General features: G+C 38.9%; 2 protein-coding genes and 2 long non-coding RNA genes across 8 annotated transcripts; 2 read left to right on the plus strand and 2 right to left on the minus strand.

The window, feature by feature from the left end:
- Positions 1–44: 44 nt before the first annotated feature.
- Positions 45–1,496, minus strand: LOC123471253. The gene is made up of 5 exons (XR_006645536.1): positions 1,380–1,496; positions 1,271–1,307; positions 965–1,161; positions 407–901; positions 45–336 (listed from the first exon to the last, which is right to left on the minus strand). It is a non-coding gene; the product is annotated as an uncharacterized LOC123471253 (long non-coding RNA).
- Positions 1,497–2,458: 962 nt separating this feature from the next.
- On the plus strand, positions 2,459–4,343 carry LOC116921582. Its single transcript, XM_032927936.2, has 3 exons — positions 2,459–2,618; positions 2,709–3,746; positions 3,812–4,343. The coding sequence occupies exons 2-3, from the start codon at positions 2,722–2,724 to the stop codon at positions 4,152–4,154; spliced, it is 1,368 nt and encodes a 455-aa protein (XP_032783827.2). The 5' UTR covers positions 2,459–2,618; positions 2,709–2,721; the 3' UTR covers positions 4,155–4,343.
- A 2,427-nt stretch (positions 4,344–6,770) lies between these two features.
- On the plus strand, positions 6,771–17,434 carry LOC116921560. Of its 5 annotated transcripts, XR_006644962.1 has the most exons (23): positions 7,569–8,017; positions 8,139–8,234; positions 8,304–8,686; positions 8,747–8,875; positions 8,937–9,180; positions 9,273–9,439; positions 9,517–9,619; positions 9,682–9,881; positions 9,986–10,141; positions 10,218–10,248; positions 10,313–10,473; positions 10,575–10,736; positions 10,803–10,985; positions 11,052–11,247; positions 11,326–11,459; positions 14,917–15,089; positions 15,161–15,318; positions 15,816–15,961; positions 16,029–16,221; positions 16,297–16,610; positions 16,740–16,837; positions 16,893–17,185; positions 17,249–17,434. XR_006644962.1 is itself a non-coding variant. In XM_045171892.1 (15 exons), the coding sequence occupies exons 1-14, from the start codon at positions 7,705–7,707 to the stop codon at positions 11,214–11,216; spliced, it is 2,493 nt and encodes an 830-aa protein (XP_045027827.1). In that variant the 5' UTR covers positions 7,569–7,704; the 3' UTR covers positions 11,217–11,247; positions 11,326–12,040. The 5 variants fall into 5 exon arrangements, 1 of the variants encoding a protein (XP_045027827.1); XR_006644965.1 differs by lacking the exons at positions 16,297–16,610; positions 16,740–16,837; positions 16,893–17,185; positions 17,249–17,434 and adding an exon at positions 6,771–6,907 and having other exon boundaries at positions 7,796–8,017; positions 16,029–16,068; XR_006644963.1 differs by lacking the exons at positions 16,297–16,610; positions 16,740–16,837; positions 16,893–17,185; positions 17,249–17,434 and having other exon boundaries at positions 14,929–15,089; positions 16,029–16,068.
- Positions 13,002–13,510, minus strand: LOC123471037. Its single transcript, XR_006644966.1, has 2 exons — positions 13,452–13,510; positions 13,002–13,386 (listed from the first exon to the last, which is right to left on the minus strand). It is a non-coding gene; the product is annotated as an uncharacterized LOC123471037 (long non-coding RNA).
- Positions 17,435–18,753: the final 1,319 nt, after the last annotated feature.

Consider the following 18,753-nt stretch of genomic DNA (forward strand, 5'->3'; position numbering starts at 1 on the left):
GGTACCCGACAAGTGGAAAAACAAACCAACGCGTAATTTTGTTATATGTTTAAAGCAGAAAATGTATTGTTCTCATTAAAAATTGTTACATTTAAAAATAAAAAATAAAATGTTAATAAACGTAACAGACATTCTGAACACTGTAAAGCTATATACGATCACCGGGACGTTCTACGATTGATGAGATGTTTTTATCTCCTTCGGAACAGATCTCTGTACGGGAAAGTAGATCGAATAAAATCCGTGACTTCTTCATCTATCAATCACAATTGACATGGGTAAAAATTGGACGAATTCTAATGTCTGTGTCCAGCAAAGCTTCTGTAAGGCTACAATCTAGGAGAGAGAACATTGCTGAAATTAACGCATGCAACGTACAATTCGATAAAAGATTTTGATTTAATACCTGGCGACAAACGACTTTCCTAGGTCTTGTAATTCTGTACGAGAATCGCATTCCCTTGGCCAGTAAATTGAAATTTTCTCTGTCTTCGTTTACTCTTCCTGATTTTTCCTTGCAACATTCCCGTTCATAACAACCATTTTGGTCCCATTTCTGAAAATAAATTATATTTATAACTCACTATGAATATTTATATTACCGCATCATCTTTTCTTTCTTGCAGATGAAGATCCCGAGCTGAATAACTCAAACAAACGCCGTCTTCTTCCACATATTCAGCAAGCAGCAACGTTCACTCCAAATATGAATGCGGCCAAAGACAGAATCCTCCTGTTGCCAATCCGTCGGCTTCTACCATCGGCACCGCATGAAGCAGCTCTTTCGCCAAGAACACGTCCAGTAGTATGCCGAAGAATAAACTTTTCGGAAGATAAATTAAAGAATGTCGATTGCTTAGACAATTCAGGCATGGACAATCAGGATCAGCCAATTTAATTGCTGAGAAGAGAGAGGCACTACTCAATATTATTTCAAAACTTAAAATCTCATAAACAACATTACCTCTATTGTTTTTACAGACTGTGGTGGCCTTTTCTATCCCACAGTTGAGTTTGTGTCAAGGCTGTGGACGGTGTATCTATTTGTAAAGGACTGCCTTCGACAGATGTCAAGCTCGACTTTCATGTTGAAGGGCCTTGTTGAATTCCTTCTGCCCCATCTGGAGACATGTAACACTTTTCTCTGTGAAATCGCTCGTCCTGGTGAAAATAACAAAGCATTCATAGAAGTCATTTTGAGAAAATTTTTAAAACCAATTTTGTCTAACAAGAGAAAGTTGCATTTAAGTTTAAATAGGAAGACCAATACCTTTGATCCAGCCAATAAGGAACGTAGGGCCAGAACACTGAAACAATAAATGAAACTCAAATTCTACAGCATTTTCTATTTCTTAAATTTAAATAACAAAAATGCTTACCATTGTTTGGCTGAAGACGTCAAACGCTAGTCCCAACCCCCATTTTCTTTCTACCTTCCCATCCTTACGAGGTGGCATTTTTGAACGCCAGACGGCGAAGTCTTCGCCTCCTTTTTCTTCTGATTGGCTCTTGACTGGGAAAGGATAGGGAATTTTGCAAATCCTCTCGCCGTCATAGGGGAACATTCAAGTTTACAGGCCTTAACCATTAAGTAGGCCTTGGAAAAACTAAATTTGCATTTAGAAAAAATGACATGGACGACCTTCTAATTTTCCGTTTCACTACCCTACACGTGCACAGCTGCAAGGTAAATTGCAAAGACAACAGGTAAGTATGAAGGATAGGCGATCATTTTATGGAAAGGTGGGGTGAAGAAAACCACGTGTAACATCACCGAGAAAAAAAAATTGTTAAATCAACTGAAAATATTTAAACTAATAAACTTGAATGAAATTTGGCCTTGGCAGTTGCCAATATAATGGGACGTCACGAATAGGCACGCCGTGATCCAAATCGCCTTAATTATTCACAGATACGGGTATGAAAAAACCTTGTAAAATATTAAATGACAAAAGGGGTATCAAGTTACGTCAATCCTTCTATCGGAAAGGCTGCGGACATTTTCTTTTTAACTGACGGCCGTATAGTAAAATTTATTGTTTGTTTTGGCTTTCAAGGTCGTAAAGTGCACAGGTGTATTCGTCCCGCACGAACAACAACGTAGGTGCCATCATAATGAAATAGTACACACACATTCATATGATATTTGACTTGCTTATCCATAAGAGTGTGTCTTGAGGTTATTTGTGGATGGGGAAAAACAAATTTTACAGCGATTGACGAAAGTGAATTGCTCCGATTTTATTCGCCATTTTCTCGTTTCTCTTTGATGGTGTACCCAGAAAGTTAAACGAGTCATCTGATAGTCAAGTGGAACATGGGCAGCAGTTGACTGTTGGCCATGTTTTTGTTTTATCCTTCAGTCCACCGTCTATTAAAAAACAAGAAAGTGGAAACAAAAGTTGCATAAACGACTCTGAAAAGCAAAGAGAGTAGTCAAGGTAAAATCAGAAAGGCTACTTTGCTATATAATAGAGACGAAATGTTGGTAAAAGATTATCACTTGCCATCGCTTCATCCTCAGCTCAAGTGTTCAGCTCAACAGCTCCAACGTTTAAACTATTAGCTCAATCATTTCTAATAAACATCACGTAAACATCAAGCGACTAAAAGAAAGGGTAAGAACTATTGCATTGTTTATTCCATTATCCACGAATTTCTTATTCAATTAAACACAAATGACAATAATTTCATCGCTTAATTCACAGGATTTCCAGTAAAATGCGTTCAGCTTTATCCATTCTTATGCTGGTCTGCCTGACTGCGGCCCTTCACTTCCAGCCGGGTCATGGCATCTTCCAGACATCTACCCATTTTAATCTAGAGCAGCTCATCCAGCAGGGACTTGGTGGATTAAAAGAGATGCACGACAAACACTTCGCAGCTAAAAATGCCTTGATTTCATCGCGAAAAATCGGACTCGACCTCAAAGCCGGCCTGTTGAAACCACTTCTTTTAGTGGCTCTAGCCAAAATTAAATTCGCCCTCCTCTTTGGCAAACCTTTAGTCTTGCTGGCCTTAAAGAAACTCTTGCTCCATGCAGTTTTGGGTAAATTATTACTCAAAATCCCTCTGATTTTACTCGGTGGCAAAGCCTTGTTGCTCACCAACATCCTTGCCATCAAATTTGCGCTCATCGCCAAAGGATTGGTTGGATTGAAGGCTTCATTAGCTCTCCTCTTCCTCGGAGGATTCTTAAAAAACTCTTTAGGAGGACCAGGTTTAACTTTCATTTTGGGCCTTGCTGGTTCTCTTCTTAAACTAACTGGACTCGGTGCAAATCAAGAAGACCACGACGAGCCGAATTTCCCATCTCTCATGCAAAATTATGTTCCTGCTCGTGTTCCAGTCTACGGGGCACCACCTCCAGGTAAAGTTGGAACTTCAAGTCCGCTAGTTTCCGCATCGCCCATCATTGGCGGAAGCCTCGGAGTTAAAGATTTCGGGATCGGCATTTCTGGTTTCGGAAACGGAGTCAACGGATCCAGTGGGGGTTACATCGGCATCCGCGGAAAGCGCGAAGTTAAAGAAGAAAATGTCGGCGTGAATGGTGAAGCAATGGATGCAGATTCACTTGAAGATGTTCAACTGGAGTTCGAAGCTGCGCGGACCAATGGAAACGCTTACCTTTACATGGCTGCGCAGTTTGACGAGCAATCGTGCGGACATCGTTTGATATGCGAAGTGTATCAAAAGCCTCGCGAAAGTCTTACGGAAGATGAAGTTCTTTTGCAAAACATTTTTGGGTGAATTCAATTTTGAAATTGTTTTAATCGATCTTTAATTTTCTTTGAAATTTGTCTTCTCATAGTTATCCGCCGTCCCCGATCAATGAAGAGGATAAAGGCACTCCGAAGGAATTGTATCACACGGCTGCTCAGTTTGGCTACTCGCAGCAAGGATGGGCCAGCAATCAAATCTGCGCCCGTTCTTATTCGACTTGCCCTTACAATGCCCAGCAGTTGATCCAAATTTTCGTATCAGAGGACGTCCCTGCTGATGAAATTGAATCAAACAATCGACTCGTTGCACAGGCTTCTCAAACTAATGCCCGTCTGCCTTTCTATCATCCTGGACAGCCAACTACCGTTCCAGTCCAACAATGGATATCAAATGTTCATCAAAGACAACCTCGTACTAGAAGTATATTTTAATGAATGAGGAACACACAAGACAATTCTGGCTTACGTCTAACACAACTTTATGCATATTTACAAAAACTATCTTTTAAATTAACTTAATCAAACAACATAAGATGACTATACATGCTACGTTCATATTCGTGTCTATGTGAATGTAACAACTATATGCCTATATCCTTAATAGAAATCAATCACAAAATACTTTTCCCGATTAATGTTGAATAGGTATCGCTTTTCCTCTGGTTGCCGGACCGCAGGAAAGCCCCAGTTGCTTTAGGAATAATATGGCATTTCCTATTTAAAAAATATGAAGTTGTCTGTCTAGATCTGTGGGGCCGTTGATGGACAAGGAGACATCTTAATGCGTCTTAGCTGTCTATGAGCGATCTAATGGCCACTAGTTGGAATAGGAAAACGAATTTAGGTCTCCCTGCCTCTTTGACCACCTTTTCTTTGTCTTTCCTTCGTTGGTTGGGACTATTTTTTCCTGGAATTGGAAATGGTTCCAAATTTTCATCCCTACACTCCTGTTCGTTCTTTTATTGATGGTTGCTGCGCTGGAATTTCAAACCCTTTCCCTTTCTACCCATCTCTCGGATGGTTTTGGAATGATTTTGTTATCCTCAAAACTGAGATTGCAGAATTAAAATGTGATGACATACGATCCTACACTTTTCAACCCGCGTTTGAACAACGCAGAGTTTCGATAATGTTTGGGGAAAAAAGGGTGGAAAAGAAAAAAGGCTTGCGCTTTACGAAACGTAAGCCTTTTCTCTTTCCCCCTACTCGAACTTCAGGTCGCAAACTTATTATCTAATTGACCTTATTCTAAATTGCTCTTGTGTCCTTCGTCCAAAGCATCCGCTGATACTGGACTTTATAGTGTGACTTGAACAGTAATCTCAGCCGAATCCTACAGCATGATTGCGGCTGAATTGATTAGTGTTGAATCAAGCCGGCTTCAGAAAGAGGCCTGCCCGTCTCTGCATGCCCCTTTCGCCGCTGTTTTAGCGGACATTCGCCCATAAGACGACCGGGACTAGATCGGCTGACGTCTGGCTACCGTCAGTCACACAGACACGGTCGTATCTCACTGTCCAGACACTGGGCTATTCCCAACCCAATTGGAATGGCTAAATTAATCTTACCTTGAATTCCCGTCTCTATGCAGTGACCAATTTCGTCCACTTTCTTCGTCCACTTTGGGACTCTTCGGGTAGAAGCGGGGAGAGACACCCACTTCTACCTAATAGAGGAATTGACGTCATCAAATTCCAATAATGTTTCTCATCTTCGTCTCCAGTGTCTCCCTTAAGCCGTCGAACAGCTTGAGCGTTTACGACACGTATAAGTTTACGCCCGAGTTACGTAGCTGGGAACGGAGGAGTGTTCAGACACAACGCCACGTAGTACGAAACGAAACCAAAACGTAGCAAAACGAAGTCAAAAGACGTACGTAAAAGAGATGATCTCATTTTTACATAAGTTTGGGACGTTCTACGCGCTACGTAGCCAAAATCTATTACGCTTGTCTACATTCTTTGTTTTTCAGGTTTTCTCCTGTTTATTCATTCTGAGATATGTCAGGTGTAGAATTGTAAATTTAATAATTAATTTTTTAATTTTTATTTTAAAAATAAATATTGGGCCTACTAAAGTTGCCAAAAAGAATTCCCCTAACAAATTCAAGTCGCCCCCAAAAATCACCAAAAAAGAAAATCAAAAAGTAAATATTATTTCATGAAATCTTTGCAACTATTTTGGTTTATTGCTTATTCTATTTTAGGTCTTCAAGAAATTGGTCAGAAGAAGAACGTTTCGTCCTCAGAACTTTTATCAATAAATATAACAAAGAGCTACAACAGGTACAAAAATCTACAGCAGACGCTAGAATCTCCGCAGAATCTAGCCTACTCTACGTAAATTTGACAGTGTAGTCTGAACAGTCTACGAACACATTTACGTAAATATGGCTCCGTAAAAAACGCAGCGAAATTTACGAAGTACAAACGTAAACTTTTAACGTTATACGTTATACGTTATACGTAGAAAAGAGCTGTAGTCTGAACGATACTTTATAGGGGGATTTGGTGGGTTGCGACGTCGATAACCATTGGATCGAGTTGCCAACACTTGCCACCAGGTGCACTTTCACGGACTCGTATTCTCGGCTACCCCGGAGTGATTTACTGTTACTCCCGCCAGGGGAATGGAACATCTGTCGGGACTCTTAGACGTATCTGCTTTCAGTGTTCAGCAATACTTTTTACGTGTCAATGCAGAGTGAATTCACCCGCGAAAGCTTTTTCCATACTAATCATACAAATCAAACATAACAATAATACCGTGGTACCGCAGCACCTGTGGTTGCCTGTGAGTATAGTCACCTCAACACATTGACTTAAATTTTTTTTTTAAAGGTTACCCAAACCCTTTTCGCAGGCTTTTTGCTCAAAAACATGATGGCCGACACTGGAACGGCGACCAATGAACGGTGGACCGGGTGGAGCCGTGGAGGAAGGGTAAGTAAAATCATCTATTATTTACAGTACTTAATTTGGCAATGCCGTGAAAATGGCCCTAAGGCAATAAGGAAGGGTTTTTCTTTAGTTCATCCCCATTCCCTATTTCCCAGTAGGCCGATGGCCACTTTGCGGAGAAGGTGCCGTTTGCCTGTAAACTGTGTGCGGTATTAGGATGTAACCTTTCAATCGTTTCTTTTGTTTGTGAACGCCATATTTGTTCAAAAATGAGTTGAGATAATGGTATTTATGTTTCCATTAGTTTTGTTATGACGTCAATACTTTTTCTTGCCAGCATTTTCCTAAAACGCCATTGCTAATGATGTGTGTGCATTTGCAAGTGTGCTAGTGAGTGTTCTTGCAAATCTAATGCTTGTCATATGTTCATATCTTAATCAAGGTTTCTCGGAATAATTTTTTATCCACATAGTTTGTAATGTCCTTGTGGGTAAAGACATTTTTACATTTATTGTTTTAAAATGCCTATGCCCTGTTGTTCAAATGCCGTGGGATTATTCAAATGGTAGAGTTATTGAGAAGCGTCGATTATGTACCCACTTTTAATTTGCATTTCACGAGGGGAGGCATTTTTGTTCTGCTTTTTATCACTTTCTTCACTTGCTTGAACTCGAATAGTAAGGGAAGAAATTCGAGATCAAACGTGAATTTTTCATCAAAAGAAATGCTATCTAAGTTGCATTTTGACCTATTCACTTGCAACTTTTTAGTTTTTTGCTTTGTTTTGAAAATGGAGGATTAGGTCAAGAAAACATTTTGCATAGCAGCCAATCGTCGTCGATTGCTGACTGTCGAGATTGTAGTTATTTAGCCTTCTACTGCGTAATTAGAAGGAGTGTAACTTAGCTTACTATTTGAGTGATAAAGCGTATAGAGAATTTGAAGATCAGTGCCCATCAGCGGTTTCTAAGCGACAGTGTGTGTCAATTTTATTTCTCAAATAGAACGTAGAGCTGTTGCGTCCTTTTTAAATTTTCTTTCTTCTATTCATAACAACTTAATCCAGATAGTTAATTAGTTAAATGGGATTACTTATCTACTTATTATTTTGTGCTTTTCTGATCACCAACACATACGTATGGGCACATGCCGAAAATGTACTGAATGGTAAAGACAACCAAGCGACTGGTTGTGGACCAGACGAGTGTCAACAACTGCGCGATCGTCTTGAGATTGTAGAAGCCGCCATACGAAGTCTTGTAACCGTTTTAGCAAGCCAAAAGAATGAACAAAGTGTTACAATTAATTCAATGATTGTAAGCGATCCAGCCCTGCGAGCAATTCTTTCACCCCCCAATGTCCATATTCCGGCCAACAATGTGACACTAGCAATTGGTACGACTTCGTGTAGTAGTACATTGTGCATCGCTAAGATTATTGTTTTTGTGTGTCTAAAAGAAAAAAGTTTACTTGAAAATACTCAAATGATTTTTAATGTTCTTCTTTTAATCTTCAGGTGAAGCAGCGGACACTCAAGGAAAAAATGCAGTCCATTATTTAAAGGGAGGAGTCAAATGTTCTCTTGCCCACTTAGTAGACGTCAACTATTCTGGTAATTGTAATTGTTTTCTGCAGGTAAGCATGTGCATCATTAATGATTACAAAATTTTGCCATATTTAGCAACAGGGAATATTACAGCGACCTTGGCTAAAAACAACTCGCTGCAAATTGAATGGACATTGATCTCCACGGATTGCATTAAATTCAGTTCGGGAGTCTGGATCCGAATTTTCGACGAAGAATCAAATCAACATCAGTCATATTCAGCCAAGACATATTTAGAGATACCGAATAAATGTTTGAAAAGAAGGGCAAATGCTTCCTTCTCCATCGTTCTTCCTCCACCGTCGGTAAAGGCATCACTTCCTAGAAAACCAAATTCGTGCCATTTTAAACTACCGGATGCTCTGATTCGATGCTTGGCGTACACAGTTGAAGTGGTTCCAAACTATCAGTCCCTAATGGGGAGACCGCTACTAACAAGAATAGTTATTCCACCTGAAGTAACGTACGCAGAATACCTAAAAAAAAACAAGAGGCTAATGATTCTTTGCCACAAGTAGGAAGGTAAAAAGGTTACCCCGTTGTTGGAATTCCAAGCATTTAGCCACTCGGATTCACTATCTTTGAAATGGCAAGACAATTCTGGTTGTGCTCCGCAAATGAGTTCCATCATTTTGAAAAGTTTTCCGGTGTACCGCATTTTGTCTTATAAACTATACAGTTATAATAAAGGCATTAATCGTTTAACAGGATAATGGGCAGAGCGTTTCAAATACAAACTCATCCGTCAAAATCCCTCGCAGTTGTTTGCAAAATGATGATGGAAAACAAAATGATCACTTGTTTTCGCTGACATTGTCCAACCAACAGACGTGTCCTGTCGAATGGAAACGTTTGGATGCATGTCGAAGTTACAGGGTGGACTTAACATCCGAATATTCAGAGGCTTGGACCAGTGGAACGTCTTCTTTAGAAATCTTTACTACGCAACATGGTATGGGCGAGAAGTATTTTGAAAAGATGCAGTCTACGCTAATAATTTTCGATAATTACATTACCTCTCTGTACTTTACGTCCACTTTATAGGAATGTTCCCAGACAACCCTTTTGTGTGGTATTGTGAAACATCCACTTTTTATTGTAACAGTAGCGATTCCAAAAACCATCATACTTGCTGGGGTAATCGCTACATCTGTAGTGAGGATACCGATATTGACTGTGATTTAGGCATTCGTATGAACTGCGATAAAAGGGTAACATTTTCTCTAGAACTTCTCCTTCAGAAAAATATTGTCCACATTCTAGCGCTATTTACATTTGTTCCATTTAGTGCGCTAAAGGATTCCGCTGTGGACTCCAATGCATTTCGACTGAGCAAGTCTGCGATGGAAAATACGACTGTTTTGATGGTTCAGATGAGCATTACGATTGTGGTAAGTATTACTGAATTATCTAACATGTTTTCGTTATCTATTTTTTAAAATCCCGGACACAGATTATGCTAGGCATTGCAATCAACTGACTGAAAGCTCTGGCCATTTTTCCTCCCTAATAAGAACTCCTGGTGTACCGGTCAAACAGCAACATTTCCTCAGTGCAGTGCAAAAAACAATTGTTTCCATTGCAGTACAAGCAAACCATACCGTGTGGTTATCTTTCCACAAATTCAACACCCTTACAGAACACTTCTTAAATGTAATAAAAAGTTCAAGATTTTTTTGCGTAATAAGTAAACGGATTTTCACTTCCGTCGAGGGAGAGTTTATGCCAATATATTCAAACTTTTATTTATTTTTCAGGTTTACGACGGGCCATATTCAACCAGTCCCCTTCTAATGTCATACAGCGGATCTATCAAGCCACTGTCTTTTCGCTCTTCGTCTAATACCTTATACGTGGAATTCCCGTCTTATTACTACAATCAAAGTTATGGCGTCGACGTCTTCTACACAAGTGTAAGTCTCATTATGGATTCAAACTGAGGGTGATGGCACCCAGCTTTATTTCTGCTTTTCTACTTGTACCTTTTAGATGCCGAGTACTGGAACACCATTTATTCCAGGTATGTGCCAACATTTTAAACTATAGTCAGAATTAATGCAGAAAAAGGTTTTATTGGGTGACAGGATGTGGGGGTTATGTCTACGATAACGGTGAGGTTTTCTCGCCAGATTTTTTCGATGACCTTGTTGGCGATTGTGTTTGGTTTGTTGAAGCCCGGCAAAATGGATACGCTATTTTCTTGAAGCGAAATTATACCATATCCACGAATCAACCCAAAATAACTGTACGGATACCAAAAACGTTTCTCTTATGCAAAAAAAACAATAATTTAACTATTTACAATTTTACATTCGGCTGGGAAAAAAATGTCAATCGCAAAATTAGGTACGTGACGGTTGGAGCTCTTCCGGAAAAGTGTTGTACGATGAACAAGATTCTTCTCAAAGAAGGATGGTGGTACACTCCATAACGCGCAAGTTAACGGTGCGATTCCGGCCACCGACAGTGATTGCATATAGAACCTACTTTTACTGGAATGTCACTAGTGTAATAGAATTACGTTAAAAAATGTTGCATAACAATTTTCTTTAATATTTACTATCTGCCCAAAAGGTATCTACCACTGAATGCGAACAAAATCTTGTTGGATTGTCTGGAACAATCAAAAGCCTCAACTATCCTGCATTGTATCCAAATTCTTCAGACTGTCGTTGGGCTATTTTTACACCACCTGATACGAAAATTCGATTGTTTTTCCCAACAGTTGAAACGGAAGAAGGTTTTGACTATGTCTGTGTATGGACGCATCTAACGTTGTTCTCTGCCAAAAAATACTGTGTAATATCAAATTGTGTTTGACAGGTGTATGACGGACCGACAACAAGTTCTCGGCTTCTTCTAGAGAAATCAGGATTGGATTCTGCTCTTTTCACAGTCACCTCATCCACGAATGAGATGCTCGTCAGGTTTACGTCAGATGAACTAATCAGTTTCCCCGGATTTTTGGCTATTTACTCAATTGTTTAAACTGATGTTTTCCACCACAGAGATTCATGAAGTAGATGAGGATTCAATGTTTAATGACTGTAAATTACGATAGAAAAGTGTTAACGTTTATCCTTTTAAACTATCACAGGTGACAAGTTATAGAACAATCAGGGAACGCAAGAAATTCAAGATCCATTCGCGGATTACAACTGCAACTTACCCGTTAATTTTGGATTGTTGATGTGCTGCGGTACAAAGTTGATTTTATTTCGCTAGTTGCAGGTGAGTAGTTGCTAGTTGGTTTGTTGAACGATGAAGGTTTGTGTTCGGGACACTAAACGAATTTGATATCGGAAACTTATAAAGATGATCATTGGACATGTAGGAGACGATCTGCGTTCAGCCATTGGGTGAAACGACGAGAAAGCATTTGTTGGTCACATTTCCGTTACGTGGAGGCTGGAAGGGGAGGGAGGTTAGTAGTAAAGAGCATAACAATTGCGATCAAAGAAATAGGTGGTTTTGGTGGTTGGGGACGTCGATAATGATTTGGTTGAGTTGACAACGTTCGCCACCAGGCGTAAATTTACGAACGTCTAAGCTCATCAGTTACCCGGCGTGATTTACGGTTTCTCCCGCCAGAGCAGTTGCACATTTATTGACACTTGCAATTCTTAGCCGCTCTTTTTGTTAAACAAGGATTTTTACGTGTCAGTGAATTTATTCGCAAAGCTTTTGCGTCATATTTAACGAACATAAGCCGATCGCCGCCTGTTAATGTTGACGAATTTGAACTGTTCACAATCCCTGCAGATACAATCCGACTCGATTACGTAATTTGCCAATTATAAGATTTAACTTTGCATCGCTTTTTAATTGAACTACTCATTTTAGATCAAATGAGAAAAGTCTAATTACCGTTGAACTATGTTGACTCAAGCCAGCTTATTCAGAAAGAGGCGAAGATGGGTCCTCTTCGCCGCGTTTCCTTCGAGAACCTTCTCATACTCTCATTTGAATAATAATTTTTTTTTTCTCATTTGCCATTTAGAATTATGCTAGCTTCTTCTGAAAATTAATTTTTTTTTATTTGTATTGATTTGTTTTACTGTTCTAAAATTAGGATTTCCAACTAAAAATCAATGTTAGTTTTACAAAAAACAAAAAAAAAAAGGCTCTACCCTTCGTACTTTTTTATTTTTGGCCAAATTTTTAATTGTTTGACAATCGACAAAATCGTACGACATAATCATCACAGCTACGCCACCTCCTATCTACGGGGCAATAGAGGCAATTCACATCGCGGTTTCGCGTGTCAATTGTTTCGATGTCCGCCATTTTCTCGGTTGTTTATGTCATGTTTTGCGTTGTTTGTATTGGCTAAAGTGTTATTTCCCAATACAAAGTGGATTTTGTGAATCATTGTTCAATTTTTTAAATTTTTTTGTGTCAGGTAATTGCTACGTATCTTGGTTAGTATGTGTAGCAATTTCTGTTTCCAGATCACATTTCTTGTATTTTTAAAAAATCTTTCTGTAGGGCTTTCATGGGTTTTCAATATTGTTGTGCCCCGGTTGCAAAAACAAATAACGTTAGAGTTTGTAATGCACATTTTGTTCTAGGTAAGTCTCGACAAATTTATTAATAGTGAATGTGTCTATCTAATTCTTCTATTTGAAATCACACGGAAAACCTTTTTAGTACACTGGAGAAACACACCCAGACTGGGCCCCATCCCTGAATCTTGACAAAGTGTATGTTAACGCTAAGTCAGCCATGGATAGAGAGTCAAGAAGAGTAATTTTAAATGTTCAAGAGGTAATACAAATTATGAAGTATAATTTATTCATACGTTATGACAACAAAAAGTTATATGTTATAGTAATGTTACAAATAAACAAATGAAGAGTAATAACCTTCGCTTTCATCAACAAATTTTTGTTTAAAAGACTGATTGCACAAAATGATCCAATTCCCCCATCGATAAATCTCTTGTAGGTCTCAAGGCCCTTGTAAGCCTTTAAATTTTCATGCATGTATGGAGACTTGGAACATAGCAGGTAATTTACCAAATCAAGATTGGTTACCAGTGGCATTTTTCCTGCGATGCTAAGTCCATTGCACCAATACTCTTCGTGAATTGTATAGGGGCAATCACAACCTACTATTAATAGTTTTGCTGCATACTTACGTTTATCTTCTGACAGCCCTACAGAAAAGATTTTTTAAAAAATACAAGAAATGTGATCTGGAAACAGAAATTGCTACACATACTAACTAAGATACGTAGCAATTAACTGACACAAAAAAAAATTGAAAAAAATTAAACACTGATTCACAAAATCCACTTTGTATTGGGAAATAACACTTTCAGCCAATACAGACAACGCAAAACATGACATAAACAACCAGAGAAAATGGCGGACATCGAAACAATTGACACGCGAAACCGCGAGGTGAATTGCCTCTATAGCAATTCTTGACACTAGAGCAGTGCAGAGTAGCGTGGAATCCAGGGGGGGTTGGGGGTGCATAGGGCTCGGCCCCGATCGTTTTCGATCGGGGCGAACCGCGGTTTGCCGGCCAAAAATCACCAAACCGTCGGTTCGGTTTAGCCGTTTTTACTTCGGTGCGGTTCTCGGTTTGGAATTCGTCAAACCGGTGCGAACCGCCACCATTTTGAAATTTTTTGAAAATTTGGCGGAAATTTCAAATCAACCAATCAAATCGCGTTGAGCGTAAATCGCGTTTTTTAGTATTGATCTTATGCTGAAATCCTATAGTTTGCCAGCTGACAGCGAAACAACGATTGATAGTGATCCCAAACCCAAACACGGAAGTTCAAAATCCAAGACGGACCATTCTTTCATAGCTGCTATTATATCCACAAAAACTACTGAATCAAAGCAGATTAATTGAAACAGTATGTGAATGAGGAGACCGAGTCCAGTAACTGTGATCCGACCGATATACTAAGTTACTGGGACCAAAGGTCTAAAAGATGGCCTAAATTATCAAACATGGCTAGAGATATGTTAAGCATTCCAGCCACTAGTGCAGGCAGTGAGAGGGCGTTCAGCACTGGAAAAGATTGTATTGCAATTGCTAGGATGAGCCTTAATTCCGAGACTGTTGAAGCCCTCATCTGCTTGCGCTCATGGTTTAGGCCTAAAGCCGGTTTGATCAACGAAATTGATTCACGTTCACACAATCTGACTGAATTCGATATTGAAAACATTGACGAATGATGATTAAGAAAATTGTTGTAATGATGTGGGCAAAAATACAACTGGTTTTCCAATAATTTACGACTTATACTGTTGTGTAAACTGTGCAAAACTTGTTGTGTAAACTGTCTAAAACCACGGTTCTTACGGGTCACACCGCGGTTCTACGGGTCACACCGCGGTTTTCCTAAAACCGCGGTGTGTTGTTGTTTTTCCTAAAACCGCGGTGTTGTTGTTTTCCTAAAACCGCGGTGTGACCCGTAAGAACCGCGGTGTGACTCAACAAACCGCGGTAAAACCGTGAAACCGCGGTGCGATCGGTTCCCAAAAATTGATAAACCGAACCGCACCGGTTTGGCCTTTTTAAAAAAAGGAACCGCGCGGTTCGGCCAAAATCGTACCCGATCGTCGCGGGGCCGAGCCCTAGGGGTGCAGTAGATATTAGCTTTCGGTGATTGGAACTTGCAAAACCTTTTAGTGCTATAACCCACCATCTTTCCTTGGGACTGTAGTATCTGTATTAGCATTCGACACGTGATTAAAGATCAATGATCGTCGAGCATCAGTTGGTAGAAAACTTTCATTCTTCACATGCCAGATAATTTCTATGGTTTGGATTGGGAACTGTAAATGTTGGTAGCCATGAAGCTTTTCTCTTTTCATTTGGATTTCTGTACCATATCTGGTGAGTGGTTTAATATTGGATGTTCTGTTATCTGTTAAGTTCATATCTAATGTTATGAAATGTTTCTTTAGGAGGTGAAGAGTATCAGGCATCCTTTTAACTTATGAGCTACATCATATTCCAGAATAATAAGTGGAAGTCTATTCACTGTAACTGTGTGAGAAGTAGAGTTGCATCTATGATCCACACTGTTTTGAGTACAAATTACTCAAGAGAATCTGCTGTATTGGTAAGTGCCAAAACTGTCCTTTAACGTTCCCGTGTCGTTGTAAGAAAGGTTAATCATTTTCCCCTATAGATTATTGTCTTTACATAGCTCATTGGAATCTAACACAGCATGATGTTATTGTCCTAACACTGAAATTCATTTAGAAACTAAGAGTGTTTTCTGTTGGAAGTATTTTTAAAATATTCAAAATGCATCGTAAGCTCAGTAAATAATAGAGTAATGGACTGAACCCAGAAAACTCTGGAATTATAAGTGGCGTAGGTCTACTAATAATGCTGTTTCTTTTTTCTTTTTTTGTCAATATTACTTTGGTGAGGAACTTTTGATTTTTTGCGTTGAACTTTGTACAATATTTCTGCCTCAACCATGACGACAGGACAAGCATGTAAAGTGATGACTGCTGGGTTTTGAATACCAAGGGTTCATATACTTGTTCCTGTTTAAAGTAATTTTACCAATGATGGAAATAAGTACCTTTTCTTCTTTGTTGAATCCAGAACATGGAAGTTTTGCCTCCAGAAGATGAATTCCAGAACAGAACTGGGCCAGGATCATATCCTTGTGATAACCCCAAGGATTTAGCATTTTATCTTCCCAGTTGCAGTGAAGAAGAATCCTTATGCTTTCATTAAAATGTTAAGAGGTAATGCTATTGATGTGTGTCATAAAGTGCTGATTTATGAGTATAACTTTCTGGAATTCATGAACAGGGCATTAGGACCAGTTTTTGCAATAAAGAACTGCATTGAAGAACAGTCTATTCAGGTTAAGTCTAAGTCAGATTCAAAAGCGGATCCAAAGGATTTGACATTAATACATCCAAAATGATAGTATGCGTCAGCCAGTAAGCCTTGAATGGCAAATGAGCGCCGAACGGTTTTGGAGATCGCTGTTTTCCCCAATGTAAGGATGTTTCATTATCCTCGATGCTAAGGGCGTTTGTTTCTAACAGTTTTTATTCTCAACTGACGCCGACAGAATGTTTTTTCCCATGCAATGAGTGGATGTGAGGTTTTGGGTGGATAATGCTGTAAAGACTACAGAAACCGAGTAAGTTTTTTTATCTTTGCGTTTAGTGACCAAAACGATTACCTACATAACATTTTTTAAAGGTACAAGCCATGACGACTTGTAAAGGTTTGGGGAAATCTTTAGAGCCAATACGATACGATTGTAAGGAATTCCAACGGTGAGATCATTGAGTGTTTATTGAGGCGATGGTTTAGACCCACCTACACGGAAACTAAAGTTCGCCTCTTGAAAAATGAGTTGAAAGTAAACAAATTATTCAGGTAAATTTATCTGTACCTTACTGTGATTCTCCAAACATATCTCCTTCCAAAATCCCATGTCGGAAGTTCCTCATATTATAATTCCCTGGACACATAAACTGAAAATTAAACCTGCTTTCGTTGATGTAGTGAAAAAATAGAAACTGTAAAGCCACTCCATCTGCAAATCACCGATGTATCATGTGATGCAGTACCTCAAGGAACCAGTGCCTAGGGTCACCATAAAGGTACCATTACAATATCTGTAACCAAAATAGCTTTTTAACTTGCAGCCTGCTTCAGGGTTTTCCAACAATTAGCCAAGCTGTCATCAACATTGACGATTACCAGCTACAGCAATGACTATGGCTATGACTAACATGTGGAAAGGAAAGCAAACGGCGTAAGCGTTTCTGAGAAGAAAACAAAGTTTTCCTATTTATTTTGATCCAAAATATCAAGGTTAATCTGCTTCAAATTGGCTCTGAACTAGACAACAGTTTTGGAAGTTGGTGCTTTTTCTTTTTGTTACCTTGACTGGTTGAATTCTTATTCATTAACCCTTCAAACCAAATTCACCTTCCTAAAATTGACTTGTTAGTAGAAATGAATCTGTTTTCTACCTATGTTTATCGAGATAACACTTTTCTGTTCAATAGGAAAGGATTTTGACCATTCTGTGAAAATCACCTATCAAAGATGCAAAAGCTCTATTGGGATTGATGTATCTGCCAAATACGTTTTCATTTGCAGTCTGTGTCCTTTCCGAAGTTTCTGTCAGAAGAATATGCTAGTAATGACTTTTGAATCGTGTAAGTTAAATGAACAAGAATTTGTATGCTTAATGATGTTTTATTTTCTTAAATAGATGAATAAAAAACTTGGATCTGAAAAGGTTCCTTGTTTAGGCGAAGGTACCGATTTAAGTATAATGAATGGATGCACTACATGGAATGTCCTTACTTTATTGACGTTCCCATTTATAACGGTATTTCATATTTTAAAAATTGAAGTGCATATCTGGGCTCCCTTCTTTTCTGTGGCCCCGTTTCCCCTTGACTCGTAATAAGCCCGTAGGGGGTCATGCCCCTACTGTACGGTATATATAAAAACAACATATATCGAGGTTTGGAGGGCTCTGGCCGGAAAGGGGACGTGGGGGTCCTCATGGTTCGATGAAATGCTTATGGAGGGCCATGTCGCTACCCACAAATCCGAATTAAAGGTTAATCGCTCCTGTAAAAATGTTCCAAATCTTCAGCTCTTCTTCCGGCTTCTCTTAGCCACGCACTGGGTAATCTCCCCGGTGAGTCAATTGAGGCAGTGTCTCCCCCTGCCTTGGTTGACAGCAACTTTTGTAAAGGCTATTTTGCCTTTTAAAAGTTGCAAAATATTTTATCGTGTGGAGAATTATCAATACAAATTCTGTTTCTCATTTATTTTGAAAAACTTGTCTTTCATATTATTTTTTTTTTCGCTTTCTTTACTTCTTTTTTAACTTTCCATTTTTTTCTTTTAATGATGGCACAATTATTAACACTGCTGAGTTGGCCATTAATATTCAGTTCTTCTACTGAGATTGCCGAAGGTTATTCGAATTACCGCCGATGAACTCCAAACTTGAAGTTGTTAATTTACTGTAGTATCTACTTACATTTCTCCTTTACGAGAGTTTTAATTTACCTGCAGATTGATTTTGTATACAGTCTTTGAATATATTGGTTAATCAGATGCATTATACATGCTTTTACATTTCTAATTTAACTCTTTCGGGTATCGATCCCCAAACTTTCGGCGTAGAATGCCGAGGCTCAATCGTTGAGCCATGAGTTATATTTAATTCTACACTGATATTAGAAGGCACGAAAAGATAATAGAGGCAATTTTTATAGGCTCGTAAAGGTATATGCTAACCTGAATAACATGATTTTCAAGGATCATAGCTCTATGGTAGAACGTTGGTGAACGAATCCAAAGATCTCGGGTTCAAACCCCGTGTGAAGGTTAATACATTAAATGAATATGAATGTTGAAAGTGAAAGTTCATTGTATTTCTATTAGCTGGATTTATTGTGGTTATGTTAATAGGAATTTATCTTAAATCATGCTACAAAGAATCATTCCAAGTCCAAATTTGACGAACTCAATTAACAGGAAAATATAT

The sequence above is a fragment of the Daphnia magna genome, linkage group LG4 (genome assembly GCF_020631705.1).
Source record: "Daphnia magna isolate NIES linkage group LG4, ASM2063170v1.1, whole genome shotgun sequence".
Lineage (NCBI taxonomy): Eukaryota > Metazoa > Arthropoda > Branchiopoda > Diplostraca > Daphniidae > Daphnia > Daphnia magna.

Bases quoted from the DNA above. Each gene is read 5' to 3' on its own strand.
- LOC116921582 (XM_032927936.2), top strand. From the start codon at position 2,722: ATGCGTTCAGCTTTATCCATTCTTATGCTGGTCTGCCTGACTGCGGCC. The intron at 3,747-3,811 runs GTGAATTCAATT...GTCTTCTCATAG, and splicing joins CTTTTGCAAAACATTTTTGG to TTATCCGCCGTCCCCGATCA.
- LOC116921560 (XM_045171892.1), top strand. From the start codon at position 7,705: ATGGGATTACTTATCTACTTATTATTTTGTGCTTTTCTGATCACCAAC. The intron at 8,235-8,303 runs GTAATTGTAATT...TGCCATATTTAG, and splicing joins AGTAGACGTCAACTATTCTG to CAACAGGGAATATTACAGCG. The intron at 9,440-9,516 runs GTAACATTTTCT...TGTTCCATTTAG, and splicing joins GTATGAACTGCGATAAAAGG to TGCGCTAAAGGATTCCGCTG.